Source organism: Gymnoscopelus braueri, assembly GCF_963280865.1.
Source record: "Gymnoscopelus braueri genome assembly, chromosome: 13".
Lineage (NCBI taxonomy): Eukaryota > Metazoa > Chordata > Actinopteri > Myctophiformes > Myctophidae > Gymnoscopelus > Gymnoscopelus braueri.
In genome coordinates, this window is record NC_137615.1 from 17,966,579 (window position 1) to 17,987,245 (window position 20,667).

At 41.2% G+C, this 20,667-nt stretch overlaps 2 protein-coding genes across 4 annotated transcripts; both read right to left on the reverse strand.

Moving 5' to 3' along the window:
- Positions 1-461: 461 nt before the first annotated feature.
- On the reverse strand, positions 462-10,669 carry LOC308099266 (vascular cell adhesion protein 1; the record flags this gene model as incomplete). 3 transcript variants are annotated; one of them, XM_080447949.1, is made up of 16 exons in its annotated part: positions 10,503-10,669; positions 9,058-9,339; positions 8,502-8,831; positions 8,123-8,356; positions 7,649-7,978; positions 6,802-7,059; positions 6,035-6,379; positions 5,666-5,905; positions 5,328-5,564; positions 3,615-3,851; positions 2,941-3,192; positions 2,188-2,523; positions 1,823-2,059; positions 1,485-1,721; positions 1,061-1,327; positions 462-661 (listed from the first exon to the last, which is right to left on the reverse strand). In XM_080447949.1, the coding sequence occupies exons 1-16, from the start codon at positions 10,552-10,554 to the stop codon at positions 462-464; spliced, it is 4,074 nt and encodes a 1,357-aa protein (XP_080304075.1). In that variant the 5' UTR covers positions 10,555-10,669. The 3 variants fall into 3 exon arrangements, with proteins under 3 accessions (XP_080304075.1, XP_080304076.1, XP_080304077.1); XM_080447950.1 differs by lacking the exon at positions 1,485-1,721; XM_080447951.1 differs by lacking the exons at positions 5,328-5,564; positions 5,666-5,905.
- Positions 10,670-12,687: 2,018 nt separating this feature from the next.
- Positions 12,688-17,130, reverse strand: angptl6 (angiopoietin-like 6; the record flags this gene model as incomplete). The annotated part of the gene is made up of 6 exons (XM_080446683.1): positions 12,688-12,875; positions 13,238-13,508; positions 13,807-14,000; positions 15,931-16,153; positions 16,275-16,412; positions 16,660-17,130. 6 exons carry the CDS (start codon positions 17,128-17,130, stop codon positions 12,688-12,690), a joined length of 1,485 nt encoding a protein of 494 aa, XP_080302809.1.
- Between the last annotated feature and the right edge of the window lie 3,537 nt (positions 17,131-20,667).

Sequence of the window (20,667 nt, forward strand, 5' to 3'; positions counted from 1 at the left end):
TTTGTGTAGATGTACTGGTTGTAAATGGATAAAGTGCAAACACCAGGTTGAAGTTCATGCATGACTGTCGGGACAGACGACGGTCGTGTGATCCATGGCTAACATGATGTGAACAGCACGGTACATCATTATCAGACCTAATTATATCCTTCAACTTCTTGTTTATTCCTCAAAATGACTGGATGTACAGGTTTTAGGCACTAGGCAGAGGTTGACTGTTCTCAGACATACAGATGAGAATGAGATGATGACGTGTGACGACCCATATCGTACATCCTTTCTCTTGCTTTGTCATTTTTCTTTTACAAGCTGATTTTTTCATTTACTGACAGACAGTAAAACTGATGAACGACTATGTTGTCTGGCTTCTTCATGAAGGCAACTTGTCTTTGTCACACATCTCATCTGACCATAAAAGCGGCAAAAAATTATAATAAAATAGTTTCCGCCATATAATCCCTTTAGGCCTTGGAGTTGGAACCATTGCGCAGCAGTGGTTCCATGGGGATAGCGGAGTCAGGTTCCATGGGGATAGCGGAGTCAGGGATATGCTGAAAATTATATTGTCCACGGTGTCTTCGGTGGTAGCAAAACATAAGGCAGATGATGATTATTATAAGGATGATCAGTGGAATTATCCATAACAAATGGTTGGATTTATCTGTAAAGTAAAAACAAGAACAAAGTAGATTTCACCAGATAAATAGTCAACAACACATTCTCTTTTACATTAGGTAGGCTATATATGACCTAAAAAAGCATAGACCAGCACATAGTGCAGTCAGCGTGTGTGTCAGTGTCACTGTGTGTGTGTGTGTGTGTGTGTGTGTGTGTGTGTGTGTGTGTGTGTGTGTGTGTGTGCGTGCGTGCGTGCGTGCGTGCGCGCGCGTGCTGTGTGCAGTGGGGGGGTTACTGCTTCAAATCATAAATGTGCTTTGCACTGCTTTTTGTCTCATACAGATGACAGCAAAGTAGCCTATGTCTGTGTTGTGGTCACATCAGCACATCAGTGTTTATGTTTCCATGTTGTGCTCAGCAGCACAGTCAATAATAATAATACCTCTCATATTCAGTGTGGTGGTCCTGGTCACGCTCCCAACCTCATTCGTGGCAACGCAGACGTAAACCTTAGCGTGGGTAGACGTGGCTCCTCTGATATTAACAATAGTGCTCTGGCGCTCCCCAGTGGCGGTGAGAACAACATTCCCATCAGCGTTGATCCACCGGACTCTAGGAGGAGGGTTGCCCTCAGCAATGCAGGTCAGAGTCACGTCAGCGCCCGGTTCAAAATCCACAGTGTTATTTCCCTGTGTAAACTCCGGGGCATCTGAAAGGGATTAGGGGAAAGCAGGGGACACAGGGCCCAAGAATTGATCAAGGATATAAAAAATGTATTTGTTTAATTAAGCCTTGTTCACTCTGTGGATAATAGAGTTGTAACATTTTTTTTATTTTATATATTAAAGCTCATCATCATCACTTACATAAAATGTCAACATATAGCATGTGATTTGTAGTTCCGTGGTTGTTGGTTGCTCTTAGCGTGTAGTTTCCACTGTCACGCCTTTTCAACGGCTTGTGAAGCACAGGCACCTCCTGTCCATCTTTGAACCAGGTGAGCTTCGGCTCTGGTTTTCCATCAGGTTTACACTGAAGACTGTTCAGGAAATCATCATTCTCTTCAACTTTATAATGATCCTCACAGGCAAATGTAGGTTCATCTGCAAAGATTGCATTAGATTAATCAAAACAACTGATGGCACACCACACTGTTGCATGCATACTGTACAGTAGGAAATGTGATAAATGTTGTCATACATACATTCTATGGTGATGTCAATAGACATACTGGTCTGGCCCCTGGTATTCTGGGCTTCCAATATAAATGTCCCTGATTGCATCCTGGTGAGGGGCGTAGACGCATTGATCTGTTTCCCCTCATGATACCAGTGGACGGTGGCATTTGGGTTTCCATCAGCAAGGCAGGACAACGTACTGAGAGTGAACGTGTGTTCAACACCACTGGAATGACTTAGACAGTCTTGGATCACAGGCTTATCTACAAACAAACCAAGTTATAGCATTTAATGTCACCATCATTCAGTCATTATTTCAAAAATAATGAATCATATTCTAATATTGCTGAGTCTGTGTAAACATTGCGTGATGACAGGTAAATTGACCTACAGAGCACAGAAACAGTCAAAGGTGATGAAGTCTTAGTAGGAGGTGGCTGTGGTCCATCCGGTCCCAAGTCGAGCTGGGCCGCACATTGGTACTGTGCCAAATGATCAGTTCTACTAGGAATGATGCTGATCATGTGAATTGCATCCTTAGGGAGACCATCAGTTGCATCAAACGCATGTGGTATTACTGGGATGGATTTGTTTTGGAGGTACCACTTCACAGTCAGGTTCTGCAGTGGCGCAACCTTGATGATTTTACACTGTAGCTGATACTCTGTGCCTTCTAACATTGGCCCAGTTCCATTCACCTGAGAGATGTTCACATCATCTGGAGTCTCTATAGATAAAAACAATAAGAATAATAATGATTCATTTAAAGTTAATCACATGAACCCTAGTGCCTCTATTTTAGGGCAAACATTTGGCATTAATATCATATGTACAGATACAGGCTCACATGTTGCATTGCAAATCGTTGTGAGCTTGTATATCGGCTATTTTCAGCAAAAAGATTTGGTGTAGATGTAAAAGGAGAAAAAAAGGAGGGGGGCTAATATAGACCCCTGGGGGACTCTAGTCAATGACATATATAGGGTTTAAATGGTTAAATATCACAGATGTACTATACATCTGTGATAGTAGATGGGTTGATCAATCTATAATTTTCACATATCTAAGCCAACCCTGCCATGCTTATTGTTCATCTGAAAGTACTGTATAAATGGTTTCATAAGTATATGCTATTGGTACTTACTATACAAAGTGACAGGTAGCTCCTTCGAAGGTTGTTCTGTACCAATATTAATGTAGCAGAAGGGATCTATTGTCCATTGTGTCAAGCTTTCCACTGTCCAAGTGACATAAGTGACATTCTCCATCAAATCTGTGCCCCCAACCGGGGCCTCCCAACCCATCCCATCGTGGTCAGGAGAAGGTGTACTGCAGTTGACTGAAACTGAATCTCCGTATCTCACCACCACTCTGGCAGGCTTCAGCATGAGAGGATCTAACCAGAAGCAAAGCACATACACATCCAATAAAAAATAAAGCTTCAGTTTATGCACAAGAAGGATCAGCTAATAACAGACACAAGTCCATTATGACTCTGAGACGGCTTAAAAGTCGGTTTAAGCCTAAGCTTAAAGTAGCATTTCACCTATTCAAATAGCACTACCTTTGTTGTAAACGATTCTCAATTTCAACTACAATCTTTAGTTGATAATAGATTTTGATTTGAAAAGTAATTATATAAAGCAACTTTGTGTTTGAATTTGAAAATGATATGTCCACAGCAACATGCTGTCACAGGTATTGCTGAAAATTGTTTATAATGTTTATTTTTTTTTACAGCTGTTTTACATGGAATATTTGTTCTCCTGATAACATCATTGAGAGGACATGAAATGTGATAAATGTTGTCATACATACCTTCTATGGTGATGTCAATAGACATATTGGTCTGGCCCATGTCATTCTGGGCTTCCAATATAAATGCTCCTGATTGCATGCTGGTGAGGGGCGTAGACGCATTGATCTCTCTCCCCCCATGATACCAGTGGACGGTGGCAGGTGGGTTTCCATAGGCAATGCAGGGCAACATACTGAGAGTGAACTTGTGTTCAACACCACTGAAATTACTTGGACAGTCTTGGATCACAGGCTTATCTACAAATAAACCAAGTAATAGCAATTAATGTCACCATCATTCAGTCATTATTTATAATGGCTTAAAGCAGCACTATGTAACTTTCCTCTTCTACCCTGGATTTGAACACGGTTTCGTGCGCAAGTGCTGACATTTTTATTGACCTGCTTGCTCGGGGGATAAATGTAATCTCTGTGGCAGATCCTGTGTCTTGGTGAGACATGACCTTCTTTGACACGATCTAAATGTCTCAATAGGGAGACAAAATACAACCACCCCAATTGTATAAGTTATATTGTATTAACATACTCTACCATCCAGATTGGACAAATTTACATTTTATTCATTACAAAAAAGTTATATAGTGAGGCTTTAATAACCCTTGTTCTGCCTAAGTAACAAGGGATGTTTAATCACTTTACTGCAACTGAGGAATACAGCCAGAATTAAGTCTTTCCTTTCATTTGCAGACCATGTCATTCATGTTTTTATTTCATCACATTTAGACTATTGTAATTCCCTGGGCTCAGCAAAAAAAGTTATATCCCATCTCCAGTTGGTACAGAATTCAGTTGACGGACTGCTAACTCATTCTGAGAAATGTGACCATATCACACCCATCTTAGCTGCTCTCCACTGGTTGCCTGTGAGTTTCAGAATTAATTTAAAGATTTTGCTAATTACTTTTAAAGCCCTGGCTGCAAGGACAGGCTCCCACTCCCAGTCACATTTAGATCTGATGGCCCCAAATGGCCTGTGCACAGCCTCAGATCCTCAGATTGGGTCCTCCTGGTTGTTCCTAAGACTCCCCTCATCACATGGGGTGATCAGGCTTTTGCGGCCCAGGCACCTAGGTTTTGGAACGCCCTATACCTGAGGATCTAACACTTGCAGTGTCATCCTTTAAATCACTTCTGAAAAACATACTTTTATGTCAAGTCCTTTTCTTAGTGTATTTTGCCTACTATATGTCTGGTTTAAGTTATTCTAATCTCTCAGTCTTTGTTATTATACCTCTCTTGGGTCACGGACAATGTCAGAGAGAGAAGACTGAGGCTGGCTGGGCACTATGCCAGGCACTCAGAACTGATGGCGAGCCCATTGACACTGTGGGAGCTAACCCAAGGCACAGCTAGGAGGGAAAAGCGGTGCACCAACTTCTACATGGACATACTGCGACATGACAGTGGAGCCAACAACACTGCTGAGCTCCAGATCCTGATGCTAGATAGGAGGGACTAGAGGACAGCAATTCAGGAGTCCCGACTTGGTGTCAGCTAGTACAAATCCTCGCATCGCATCATCGTTATTATTTGGTTTAATGAATGTTATTTTATCTTTTTTACTTTGCTGTTTTATTTCTTTATGGATATCTTGCTGCTCTTTTTTACCTCGTCCTGTAAACACTTTGTAACTGTTTGGAAAAGCGTTATACAAATAAAGTTCATTATCATTAGCATGATAGCAGTGGCAGGATAGTCATCATAATTACTTACATAAGATGTCGACATATAGCGTGTGATTTGTAGTTCCGTGTTTGTTGGTTGCTCTGAGTGTGTAGTTTCCACTGTCACGCCTTGTCAACGGCTTGTGAGGCACAGGCACCTCCTGTCCATCTTTGAACCAGGTGAGCTGCGGCTCTGGTTTTCCATCAGGTTTACACTGAAGACTGCTCAGGAAATCATCATTCTCTTCAACTTTATAATGATCCTCACAGGCAAATGTAGGTTCATCTGCAAAGATTGCATTAGATTAATCAAAACAAATGATGGCACACCACACTGTTGCATGCATACTGTACAGTAGGAAATGTGATAAATGTTGTCATACATACATTCTATGGTGATGTCAATAGACATATTGGTCTGGCCCAGGTAATTCTTGGCTTCCATTGTAAATGTCCCTGATTGCATCCTGGTGAGGGGCGTAGACGCATCCATCAGTCTCCCCCCAAGATACCAGTTGACGGTGGCAGATGGGAATCCATCAATAAGGCAGGACACCGTACTGAGAGTGAACAAGTGTTCAACACCACTGGATTGACTTGGACACAGGTCTCGGATCACAGGCTTAACTACAAACAAACCAAGTCACAATATTTCATGTTACCATCATTCAGTCATTATTTATAAATAATGAATCATTCTAATATTGCTGAGTCTGTTTTAAACATTGCGTGATGACAGGTAAATGGAGAACCTACAGAACACATAAACAGTCAAAGGTGATGAAGTCTTAGTAGGAGGTGGCTGTGGTCCATCCGGTCCCAAGTCGAGCTGGGCTGCACATTGGTACTGTGCTCCATGGTCAGTTCTATTAGGAAAGATTCTGATCGTGTGAATTGCATCCTTAGGGAGACCATCAGCTGCACCTGGATCAAACGCATGTGATTCTGGTGCTGTGATGGGTTTATTATGGCGGTACCACTTTACAGTCAGGTTCTGCAGTGGAGCAACCTTGATGATTTTACACTGTAGCTGATACTCTGTGCCTTCTAACATTGGCCCAGTTCCATTCACCTGAGAGAGTTTCACAGCATCTGGAGTCTCTAAAGACAAAAATAAATGAAAATAATTTTAAGTTAATCACATGAAACGTAGCACCCCTATTCTGGGGCAAACATTTGGCATTAATATCATATCTACAGATACAGGCTCACGTGTTGCATTGCAACGCGTTGTGAGCTTGTATATCGGCTATTTTTGCCAAAAAGATTTGGTGTAGATAGAAAGAAAAAAAACAGGAGGGGGGGGGGGCTAATATAGACCCCTGGGGGACTCCGGTCAATGATGTATATAGGGTTCAAATGGTTAAATGTCACAGATGTAAATATAGCTACGGTATAGATGAATAGATGGATAGATGGATTGATCAATCTAGAACTTTCAAATATCTAAGCCAAGCCATGCTTATTGTGTATCTGAAAGTACTGTATAAATGGTGTCACAAGTATATACTACTGGTACTTACTATACAAAGTGACAGGTAGCTCCTTCGTAGGTTGTTCTGTACCAATATTAATGTAGCAGAAGGGATCTATTGTCCATTGTGTCAAGCTTTCCACTGTCCAAGTGACATAAGTGACATTGTCCATCAAATCTGTGCCCCCAACCGAGGCCTCCCAACCCATCCCATCATGCTCAGGAGAAGATGTACTGCAGTTGACTGAAACTGAATCTCCGTATCTCACCACCACTCTGGCAGGCGTCAGCACGAGAGGATGAATATCTAACCAGAAGTAAAGCACATACACATCCAATCAAAAATAAAGCTTCAGTTTATGCACCAGAAGGATCAGCCAAACAGACAGAAGTTGAGACTGCTTAAAAATCTGTTTAAAGCCCAAGCTTAAAGCTGCATTTCATCACCTACAAATACACTGTTTTATGCCACTACCTTTGTTGTAAACAATTCTCCATTTCAAATACAATCTTTGGTTGATATTAGATTATTATTATGTGTTTGCTTTGAAAAGTAATTATATAAAGAAACTTTGTGTTTGAATTTGAAAATGATATATGTCCACAGCAACATGCCTGGAAATGGTATTGTTTAAGGTATTGTTGAAAATTGTTTATTTGAATTGTTTGACTGAGCTGTTTTACATGGAATATGTGTTCTCCTGATAATATCATTGGGAGGACAAATTAAGTGTGTAAAAAGTCTAAAAATACAATTTAGATAGATTTTTGTGGGTCAGTTTATTGTTTTGGGGTTACATTTGAGATTGTGGACAGAATAAATCAACAGTATTGTTTTGGTGAATTATGCCTAAAGTAAAAGCACCATGAATAGGACAGACATGGATCTACTGTACCTGGAGCTGGAGTGGTCATTTCCTTTGTGGCTGGAGTGGTCATTTCTTTTGGGGTTGGCATTGTAGGGGTCATTATCACATTAACATAGATCTGCTTACTTTTATTCCCATGTTTATTAGCTGTGATGCAATTGTAGGTTGCACTACTGTTTATTCCTGAAATGTTCAGAATACTTGAGTTGCTCTCAATGCTCAAATCCATGGATCCTTCAGCATCATGGTACCACTGGAACTGGGGAGATGGGTCTCCTTTAGCTGTACAGTCCAGTGACACATCACCGCCCATAGTTACATTGACTGTGCTCAATACATCCTCAAATTCAGGAGGATCTGAAAAGGAAATATGTAGAACTTTTGAGATCACTCTCACATTGACATGATAAAGTTTCACATTTGGCCTGAAGCTACAATGTGACCGGAAGTTGAAATTCTAATTGAAACTAAATAAAAAAATGTCCTTCAGAAAGCACTCACATTCCACTGAGAGGAAAATAGTAGCTGTGGCGTTGCCAAGGCGATTGGTAGCTACAATGACATACTCTCCTGAATTGTTCCTGGTCATGGTTGAGGAGGCATTGATCACCTTCCCTTTATGGTACCATTTAACATCAGCAGGAGGGTTTCCATCCACTCTGCAGGGCACAGTGTCCAGGCTGAAATTACCCTCCACATCCACGAAATGTGGTGGACACACAACCCCAGGCTTATCTGGAGATAGAGGAGAGGAGAAATAGTGCAGAATGTTGCATGAAATGTGCAGCACCTGAACTGACTTGCCTTTAATATCTCATAAAGTACAAATGCATGTGTCAGAATACGAGACCTTGTTATTGTGTAATAACTATAGACTCACAATGCACTTGAACGCTGACAGAGCCATTAACAGGCTTTTGTGGTATCTCTGGTCCCAGGTCTAGCTCAGCCACACATGTGAACTCTACTCCATCATCATCTCGGCTGAGGATGCTCTTAAGAATAAATGATACACTTTCTGTGGTTTTGGCCATATTGCTGCTATTTGTCTCATTTTTCACGATGCTTTTGCCTTTGTACCACCTCACAGTGAGGTTTTGCACAGGAGCAACGTTGGTGATGTCACACTGTAGCTGGTACTCTTGTCCTTCCTCTGGTTGATAAGACCCATTGATGGGAAACACAAAAATGTCGTCTGGCTCTGGGTTCTCTTTGGGGGAAAAAGACTATTGGTTATGGCATTGCTTAATCACATTAACCCTGGCATCCCTATTTATTTTATCAAAATGTTAAAAAATTGTTTAAAATCCTTTTTTTATATATATTTGTGAAATGTTTTTACAATTTTATTAAATCTATTTTCAAATAGCGAAGTATACAACAGCAGTAGCCCTTTTTTCCCCTAAAAAGTGAGGTCACACTGCAATGTCACTTACGGTATATAGTGAGCTTTAGGTCTTTGCTGCATCGAAGACTATCATTCAACTGGATGTGACACTGAGCTTGAACGTCCCAGTCCGTCACGTTCACTGTCCAGACAATAAAGTCCTCATCCGTCTCGCCATAACTTTTATTTTTATTGGTCCATTCCATCTTCAAGAGATCACTAACTTCACTTGTGCAATTGACTTGTAGGCCTACTGGGTCTCCATACTGTACCACCAGCTCAGGAGGATGCAGGGTGAGAGGGTTGAACTCAGCAGGGCAGTCATCAGCATCTGTTGATACACATGAACATGTGTTTTTATGGGTCTTAACAATGGCTTCTCTTTTCAGACACTGTGCTGCAGCTGCACCATCTGCATCTGTCTGTTGTTATCATAGATACAGTAAAACAAAATATTTGTGTTTCTATGGCCATTATATATACTGTGTACTGTCCTCAAACCTGCATGGATTTGAGTCCATCCTCCTGCTATGCTTTTGTTTTCTTGTCTCTCCTCTGTAACAGTTACAAAGACTCCCTGCCTTGACCACTACAACAAGGAGGTGATATAGATTGGTGCTGAAACAGGTAGGCCTATGTTGTTTTTTATGAATGGGCCCTACTGACTGAGAAACATACCGCATTGACATACAAAATAAAATGTCAAACATGAAAGTAACAATAACAACATTAGAGTAACTCCCTCTGTTCCATTTCAATACTACAGTAGTGGGCAGTTACTGTAGCTGATCAAATTAGTAGGTTTCATGTCTAAGTACATTGTAGAACAAAGATGTCTCTGATGTTCCTCTACACCATCGTGTCTAAATAAAAGCAAACTGTCTAAAGATTATCTTTAACATGTTTTGTGGTTGATCTTTGGGTTTAGTTTTGTTCTTCATTTTTTCGTGTTAACGGAACTGCCACCCACCACAGCAACAATTGCAGTTTTCCAATGGAAACAAAAACAGAAGCTTCAACACCTACCCCTCCCTTCTAAACCACAAGCTCATACTGAAACAAGACCGGCAGCAGCTTATTAGATCTTCCGCGTTTTGCTAATTTCCCTCCATTTTGAGAGTTTTTATATAGCTAGGCTATTACAATGCCAATCTCCACTTCTGAGAGAAAATATGAGGTGGAGTTTTTCACAGTGTATTTTATCTACAATAACTTCACTTGTGGTATTAATATGGTGATTGAATATTGCTACTGCAAATGTACCAAGACAACACGTGGCCCGGAACATTAATAAATGCTCATGGTTTTCACATCAGTACAATAATAATAATAAGGAAACACAAAACACACAGTAAAATCAGTGTTAATTTAATATGTAACTCTGTGTACAAATGTAACCAAATGGACCCATTTGGTCAACTTGGTTGAGATAAGTTAGCAGTGAAGATTTTACTGTGTGCCAAATATAATCACAGTAGACCAGTTATAACTCACCAGCGTGTAAAAACATCAGAATGAAAAGGCCCAGCATCCTAAGGGGCGACATGGTCTTTTAGAGGTAAACCATGCAGCAAGAGGATGTGGTGGGATGGGAGAGATAAGGCTGGACACTGGATCAGTGTTGGTCCTGATGATGAGCTTCTGTCACTTAGTGGAACCTGGACAAATACCATGCATCAATGTGCAAAAGGGCATGAGCAAGAGCCAATTCAACGCCCTGGTAGAGACAGGAAGCTGCTAACGGAAATATGTCATCAAACCACATGCAGCAAAGGTTCTGTTCAGGGAGAGCGTGGATAAAGGTCTCCTCCCATATCTTGTGTAATCTCACTGTGCATTTATCAGCAGGTTGCCAAAGTAACTCATAAACAAGGATTTCAGATTTTATTTGCCCTGCACTGTTAAATAAGACCATGCAATTACCTATCTCACAGCATATAGTCTGAATGAAACATAAGTCACACTTTACACAATGTAAATCTCTTGGCCCATTGCTGACAGATGTCGGCTGGAGATTACAGGACAGTAAAATATGAACCACTTTTTCCTTCCCTAAAAATGAATTGTATATAGGCCTAGAAGAGCAAGATCATGTATAGCTCAGTGTCCATCGCTATCAACTGATTGTGCCAACTGCATTGGCACCAGGGCCACTACTAGAGGGTACTGTGAGGTGCCATATGTGTAGGCGCATCACATTTGGACAGAATGTGCTTTCAGTAAATGGAATTAAATCTTGGAATGACCAACCACTGAAGGGAGTGTCTACCGCATATTTCACTTTTAAGACCCATCTGAAACAGTGGCTCAAGGCAAACAAGAACTGTAATCACTTTAAAACTGACATGTTGTAAAAAACAAAACTTGTGTATTAGTATATTTATCACTTGTAATGTTTCTGTTTTTTTGTTACCTGCTAGGATGCCTAACTTTGATCAAACATGGTGGAGCAAGATTGTAGGTGCACAAATGTACAGTATATTGTGTGTATATCTTTTGTCAATATATTCATCAATTTATATTCTGTACATTCTGTTGGTCCTGATGATGAGCTTCTGTCACTTACTGGAACCTGACAAATACCATGCATGCATCAATGTGCAAAGGGGAATTCAAACGCCCTGGTAGAGACAGGAAGCTTTTAACAGAAACATGTACCACAGCAACGGTTTTGACCACAGCAAACTTTCCGTTCAGAGAAAGAGAGGATAAAGGTCTCCTCCCTTACCTTAATCTCACACTGAAATTATCAATTGAAAAGTCAAAGAAAGTCTTAATCAAGGATTATCTATCATGTTGTTTTTTATTGAAAAATACATTGGGATTTACAAAATATGCCCTACACTGTAAAATCCTGAATATTTATTTACTCATAACTACTCAAAATGTAAACTCTCAGTTAAAGGTAGGGTAAGTGATATTTTTTGGTTAAAACAAAAAGTATTTTGTTAAAAGGTTAAAGCACTATATTCTGATAGTAATCATTGCGATAGAGTGTTTGTTCAGTAACAGGAGTCTCCCCGTCTCTCCAGCTCTTTAATAAACAGAAAATACATTTTCCAGTAGGTGTAAAAATCTCAGCCAATCAGGAGAAAGTACCCATTTCCAAGCTTCATTTTTATAGTGTTCCAGTTCCAATTTTGCCTGCTCATTTCTTAGTGTCATCACTTCCAATTTCACTTGTTTAATCTATATCCTGATTGAGTTCTCTATCCTGATTGGATGAAATTGGAAATGAAACTGAAACGAAAATGCATTTTCTGTTTTATATAGAGCTGGAGAGACAAGGAGACTCCTTTTACTGATCAAACACTCTATAGCAATGAGTACTATCAGAATATAGAGCTATTTAACACTCATTTTAACCAAAGAAAATCACTTACCCTACCTTTAAATTAACCCTCAGTATTTTGGAGGATATTGTAAGCAAATGTTATTTAACAAACAGCTCTAACTTGTCAACTTATTGAAAACTATTAATATTATTAGACCTCTGTTAACCTGAAATCCAGTGACTGATTTGGAACACTAACATAACTAACCCACACATTCTTTGTTAACATCCTCCATTGGCCAGCCTCCCACTGAAATGTATGCATGAATCATCTTCTCTCAGCCCCATGCAGCTTAGTTCTGATATGTCAGTCAGATTAACATCTCACAATTGAGTCCAAGTCTGTTAGGTGGGTTTGATCATCATTGAAACTCGCTTGAGGGAGTAGGACCCCCCATGGAACTCTGCCCAGTAGACCCCGTCCTGGTAGCGGCTAGTGCGGTAGTGTCCACCTCGATACCACACACCGTTCAAATTGGAGTGGGCGCACATGTTGTACCACCAGCCTCCCTTATGGTAGTGAGCGCAGTTACCTGATGTCCATACAGGAAAACAAACATATTAATCAAACAGATAACAACAGATACCAAACATAGGGTCGACTTGTGGCCCATTTTTGGGTAAATTAAAAAACAGAAAAGTCAAGAGTTTTAAAAATTCCTCATTTTCAATAATAGAGAAATATTTTTTTAATAGTGAAAATAGCCCATCTACAAACTCACAATGTGTCACATTGCGACGTGTTGTGAACTTGCAGATCTGTGATTAATTCTTTTCTTTTTACTTCCGTGTCCTGGTGAAACACCAAATTTCTCTTTTTGTGTCTCGGCCTGGAAATGTTTGGGAAGCCCTGAGATAGACAGTTGAAAATAGAGCGGTCGGTTGAAAGTCTGACCTGCGTAGCGGTCCTTGTCTCGGTCCAGAGTGGTGAAGGCCTTGTTGTTGTGCCAGGAGAGGGAGTCCCCAGCGTTGCCATGGTACTCCCCGAGTCGTAGACGGTACCCATCACTTTCCGGCTCAAGGCGGAAGCTGTCATACTCAGCATACACTTGACGTCCCTGCCAGTCCTCCAGAGCCACCCGCAACTTGTAGTGAGCCTGTTTGGTCAGCCAGTAGAGGTGCTCCAGGCCAATCCAGTACTCTCCATCAAGGTTCCCAAAGCCTTCCTACAATGGAACCGTTTTTAAACTGAGCAAAGGTTGAAACAGTGTTTCGCAAACATTTTCATGTCAAGGACCCCCACATTTTGCTCGGGACCCCCTGGAACCCCCTCAAAGAAACCTGGGGGTCCTTGGACCGCACTTCCAGAACCACTTTTTACTGCAGACTTTATTCTTTATTCTTACCGGTGCCAACTAATTCATATTCATTCATGCTTATGCAGAGAGATTTATTTCATGACTCCTTCCTGGCTGGCTTCAGACTGTGCAACATTTTGTTCTCATTAACACTGGGTGGACTCACCTTGTACTGGTCCCACGTCCTGAAGAAATTGACCGATCCATCCTGTCTCCTCTGGATGACGGTCCAGCCCCCCTCTGCGCGGGTCTGCTCGCACCAGGCCTGCAGGAGTCTGTTGGCGCTCTGTGGACGGAGCAGGTAGATGCCACTGGTGGTCTCCCCAGAATCGAGCACATGCTTGCAGTCACTCCAAGGCCCTGAGGTGCAAACATGCAATGTGATCTGCAAAAGGCTGCTGGGAGACCTCTGGGGGGAGTGGGGGGCAAGATATATAACTATGAGGGGGGCTGTGGAATTCTGTTTATTCTCATGTCAATAATATCACAGATATATAGGCTACACAACAGCCCCAGCTTATCTGTTTCGGAACTAAAAGGTAAACCCCCCCCACGACACATGTTCAGCATCTCATGTCACATGGATAACATGAACAGTGAACGTGATCAGAGACTGTATATCCTTCACTTGGCCCTCAGCATTACTACTTATAGACTCAGATAGTCATTCTTGCACAGAGCAGGCCTTAAAGGATTGGGCTGTTTCATCAGCACAGTGTTTAGAGCACTGTTTCTCAAACCAGTTGTCCACGGACCATTAGTGTTCCATGGGCATAATTGCAGGTGGTCCATGGGAAAATGTATTAAAATGTGAAATGTATATATTGTCAGCTGGTTCCAGACCATAGACCCCGCCCACTCTCTGAGTGGGGCTCCTCTTGGTCTGGTGTCATAATGTCAGCCTATGGCTTTTCACGGTAGAAGAAATACCTGTCAAATCAGAGTCGGAGGTGGGGGTGGGTCTAACGACAAGCCAATCAGCGCCACGGGGTTTAGGGAAATGCTAATCCCCTCCCCCAAGTAATCGACTACAGTGCAGCCAATTTCAGACTGAAGCTCCACGCAGCTTCAGTCTGATAATCAGGCTAATATATTGTACCTTTGTTAAATGCATCAAAATTATATTTGCTCAAATAATATTTCATAAATCCATTGCATTTAAGACAATTTTTTTAACTAATCAGCGTAGTGAGGGGAAAAAGCTTTCACCAAAAAGAGCCAATCTACAAGCTCACAACATATGTGTTGTAAGCTATTTTCGGTGCACGCGAAAATGTTTTTTCAATTTTTTTATAAAATATAAATGGGGAGGTGTGGTGGTTCTCGAGGATTATTCGAAATGCTAGTGGTCCACAGATAAAACATTTTAAAAACATTTGAGAACTCCTGGTTTAGAGGAACGGCGTTTCATAGTTGCAAGCTAGAGTGATCTGGCTGGAGTTGTTTTTGTGATCTAGCTAGGTGTTAGCCTGGTAAACCCCCCTCCCTAACAAAATGTGTGTCGCAAGCTTCTTGGGTGTAGCCTGTCCATCATATAACCTCTGCTTTGTAATTTCACACACTTTGCTCGTGCAATTGTAGCATCTTACTTAGGGGCATAAACCAGCCATTTAAGGCAACACCAAATGCTCTAGGGCTGTGGTAATTAGTGTGTGTGTGTGTGTGTGTGTGTGTGTGTGTGTGTGTGTGTGTGTGTTTACTCAAGTACATTTTTAATACCAGCCTTTTTTTTCTTCTACATGGTTACATGTGGTATTGAGACTGTTATTTAAGTGAAAATTTTTAGCACTTTTCCATCACTGCATGTGCGTATGTGCGTGTGAGTTTGTGGCTCATTATGAAAGTCCCCGCTCTGCTTCGATGGGAACAGCTAGCAGTTTGTAATGTAGACATTGTTTAGGCATTCCCATAGAGATAGCACTCCTACCACCAAGGTCACTGGCTCCCTCCGTGTCTTCTGCTTATCTGGACTGTTAGATAACACGAACAGAACAGACACTTACTCCAAACTCTAGTATCCAATACTTTTTTTAGTCTAACGAGGGAATGAATATGTGATGGGTGTGTGTTGCTGCTACATCACAATCTAAAAAAATACAAAAGCATGACTGGTGAGCTGAGAGGATATGGGTCTGTGGGTTGTGTGCTCAATGAGGTGGAAATAGAAATAAGTCATTGGTTAACAGCCGCAGGATGTAAAACAAACAACATGTAGAAAACTACTGTAAAAGAAAAGATGTGAGGCTTGAGGAGATGGTAACACAGTGGACCAATTTGTATTTAGGTTTACCTGGGGTTTTTGGAACAGGGTAACTGAAAGGGGGATCTGTAGGAGAGTTGGCTGTCATGATGGTGGTGGTTGTGGCCGGTTGGTCATCATCGGCACCCTTTAGTTTCTCTTCCTGTGACGGAGGAGCACTCTGGTCCCTCTGAACATCATTAGTCATTTGGTTGGCCTCAGAGGAGTCATTAAGTCGCCCATTAGACTGGGCTCGTGGAGATTCAGTGGTCACCTATCCAGTTTAACAGGGAGAAATAAAACACATACAGTACACACACCTCATCATCAGTTCCTGGATGTACAACCACATACACTGTACATTTGGTAGATGAACACTATAGTCTCTTCCCTACCGGTAATGATGGGGTAGTGTCCCTGCACTGGCATTGCTTCTGTAGGCGGGCAATGAGCTGGCTTTGTGAGCTCATCACAGAGGTGAGAGCACCATACTTCTTCTCCAGCTCCCTGTAATTATTGGACACCTGCAGTGCCTGTAAGGTTGAATAGACAGCAAAGCCTGATACTTAGTTACGTGCCAGTGTTGCTCACAAAATAGCTGATCCACAAGCTCACAACGCGTCGCATGGCGACGCGTCGAGAGCTTGTAGATCGGCTATTTTGTGCACGACACTAACGCGCAAACCAAATCAGGAACATGAGCAGTGCAATTGTGTAGCTGTTTCAAGTGATTGCTCAGCTTCATTATGCAGCACCTTTGGCGGAGGCCTAATAGGTCACCTGTGTTGTCGCGTTCAGTAGAAGATTCTCAACTCTTCGCTGCTCCGACACCTGGTCTTTCTTATGGATGACTTCGTGCAGCAGCTGGGCATAGAGCTGGGCAATGCGGGCATTCATACCATTGCTCTCTTTGCGTAGGGCCCGCACCTCCATAGCGAGGGCCCCCTCCTGCTCTAGGAGACTCTGGAGTCTCTTCATCTGTTCCTGCTGCCGACTGAGCTCTGCGCGCAATCCCGCCACCTCGGAACGGTTGGCAGCGGTAGACTCTGTGCTCAGGCACAGCGCCCCTTTCAGTTTTTGCTGTGGAACGATGAAGGTGTACGAGCAGCGACCCGGTTTCGTCTCTGAGGAGCGCGACGAGCGTGTCTGTGTGTTCTCCCCATCGGCCCTCTCCTTCCGACCCCAAGCGACAGGTATGTCCAGACAGAATGTCAGAAACAGAGTCAGGGCAAGTGTCAGTATCTTCTCCATGTAGGCTATCTGTACCAACTTCTTAAAAACAAGCCCTAGTAATGGAGGAGAAATTTAGATTAGAGTTCAGTCAGCAATAACAATGCATAGCACATGATAACCTTTGACCTTAAACCTAATCCTTCACCAGAATGTCTATAAGGCCATTGAAGAGGCCTACTCTTCAACTGCTCAATTAAAAAACTGCTAGATTGTAAAGCCCTCAGTGTTACTTTAGTGCAGCCATCCATTCTTTACACTCTCAAGTTGAATTAACACTGAGAATTTTATTGTGCACTTTGCCTCCTGGATCTTGAATGTTCACCAGATGTTCCGTCACATCCTGTGGAAAGTGAAAGTGCAAAAGGGTCTCTTCTACTGGCTGAAGTTTATTCACAGGTCAACGCCGAGGGGACAACAGTCAACACAGACCAGTCAGAGTCAACAAAACGTCTACCTCATGGTCAACAGTATTTATAGGGTTACCTCCAGGTCCCAACAAAACAGCCACAGTCAATACCATAAACACCATTCTTACCATATGGTCAATATTTACATTTCACACAGAAATCTCCTGTATGATGTATCACCAAAAACAAATAAAAAATGGCCATACATCCAACATGTCAAATATCATATGAAATGAGTTGAGAAAGAGAACACCCAGCCAAGGTTTACTGCAGGGAAGACAACCTCAGTTATTGAAATGGTTATTAAATAAATAATTACAGAGAAAACAAGATTCTGGACATTTGTAGAGTATTAATAAGATATCACAAGATAATTAATTACACTTTTAACTTGACTATGTAGCCTACACAACAACTACTTTAACAACTGATATTGTTTCTGACATATCTACCTGAAAGTGTATTCCATCATTGCATCTTGAGATCAGGGAAGTTCCATAACTCACCGTAATGAAGGTTAGTACAGCAGCTGCTGGCTCTGCTGGACCTCTGTCTTCTGTTGCTGCATAGATCCTGTGGCCCACGGATGAAAATATAATCAAACTAAAGATGAGGTTGAGATCATTAAGAGGCAGAATAATGAGCCTATACAAAATATCCTCTATATGGTGTTACACGCAGCAGTATCAACGAGCCTCGCAAAAGTTTTAAGTGCAGTTAAAAACAAAGACGAAAACCCCCCGAAAAAGAAGTCAAAGTGAGAGAGACACACAGATATGATGCTGACACATGTTTTTCAGTACCCAGACCACCCCTTAACTTTATCTCTGTCACAGGATCTCTGAAAGAAGAGGCTCCTAATTACAAACAAGCCTAATGACACCGCCTCCCAAAGACCAGCTATCTGCTTTGGCCCTCAGTGCAAGAATCTACTCTGTCTCCTCCCTCTGCCACCAAGCTACTATGCTGTTACAAGATCCTTCCCATACGCTTATTTATGAAGAGGAGATTTAATAGAATCAATATCACAATGTAGAAACACTGTTACAAATAATATTACGGTATTCAAAATGTACTTGAGTAAAAGTACAAAAGTATTGACCTTCCATACTCAAGTACTGAGAACACATCTTTTGGTCAGACAGAGGAATGTCAGTCACTCAGAATTATCCTAACAATGTGTATGTATCCCTGTAGAATCTGTATTTAAGCTGCCCCAACATCCAGATCTGGGTCAGACTCCCGTTGCCTTCCGAGACAACCGGACACTTCCTTTCTTCCATCTCCTTCCATCCCTTTTCCCTTTTCTTCTCTGTTCATTCTTATTTTCCCATTATTATATTACATAGGAATTATTGTTGTATTATTGTCATCTGTTGTATTTAATAAATCTACTGAAACCATATCAGTATTAACGCTTCATTCTCTCACCAAGGAAATATTGAATTTCCACAACAGTCCCATTTCACAAGTTTCCAAATGTATAAAAGTGAAGCGATGCGTTGTGAGCATGTAGATCGGCTATTTTCAAATAGCCAAAGTATACATAGGGCTGAAGTGGTTAATGCATGTTTTGTAAAAAATTATCAAAATCTCCAAAGTAACTGGTGGTAACTACTGTTTTCAAATAATTGTAGTGGAGTAAAAGTACACTATTTGCCTCTGATATGTAAGTGTAGTGGAAGTACAAGTATTGAAATTTGGAAATACTCCAGTAAAGTAAAACATTGTACTGTACTTTGTACTGTACAAAATTATAGGTACTTTACAGCACTGTAAATAATGGGCAGGAGCAGGCTTCTGGAGAAGATATGAGCACTCCAGACGAGAACAGAGGGAGTGGACGTTTATAAAGTATAGCTTTTTAAAAAGCCAATTATGTATGTCAAGGCAAATATGCATTTCCTGTTACAGTACCTACTGTATGTACATAGAACAAATATATATCTTTATTTGTTATATTTAACGTGTCTCTATCAATTTCCCTTCTGCTCTCACTCTACCTCTATCCTCTCTCTTCTCTCTTCTTTGAAATAATTTCACCCACTTCTTTACTCCTGTAAACCTGTGATGTGACAATGCAGCTGATTCTGATTCTATAGAAATGCCTGTCCAATTTTATTTATTCATGCATTTTATTCAAGAACATTAAGATTACAAATCAAATAGGTCAAGAAGGACAATAATGACTATATGAACGTCATATAGGCAAAAACATACTTGCATCAAGAAAAAGAACAAGAAGTATAAAATGTAAAATATAAATATATATAAATATAAATATAAATGGTAAGAATTAGATGGATTTTTTGTTCAGGCAAACTAAAACAAATACATAGGCTACTGATAAACAATTAATAAGCAAGGCACATCCTGGGGAATGACTTGCTTATATTTGTTTTAATGATAAATGTCCCTGTTTACAGTCAAATGTATGTGCCCTGCATAAAATGTCTCTTGCTAGGAACCAGTGTTGCCATGTCCGCTTATTATAAGCGACTTTGGGCTTATTTTTCTGTGTACTTGCTTGTAAATATTGGTAGTTGGTGGTTGCGTTTTTTTTTGGGCTTGTCTCTAGTGTACTTGCTTATTTGGGCTTGCTTCACAATATTTTATTTTACTTTAACCAGTGGTTCTCAAATATTTATATGCCATGACTCATGGACCCCCAATTTAACATGTATTTGTCCCTAAACCCCCATCTCAAAATATTTTGTGCCAGGGAGCCCCGTACCCGATTTGTGTTCTTCCAAAAATATCTCCAAATATTCCACATTTTATTTCAAGATTTTTTTTGGAAAATAGCAGATCTACAAGCTCACAACGTGTCGTGCCCTGGTTGCTTCTTGTGGACTTGTTTTTCTAGACCTGGCTGCTTATTTCTTTCACAAAATCTGGCAACGCTGCTAGGAACCATTACAAACTCGATTGATAACCCCCCTTCACCAGGCTTTCCGCAGCACCTGTGTAATCCGGTCTAGAGCCTGCCTACTGTATCCGGCTATTTGCACGCACACATACATGCAAGAAACGTTTCCGTATCCGGTATAGACCCAGACCGGATCAGCAACTTGCAAAGCAACTTGATCCCAGTCTACTCGACTGAGACATACCCGGACATATTACCATGTGACACGGTGAAGAAAGT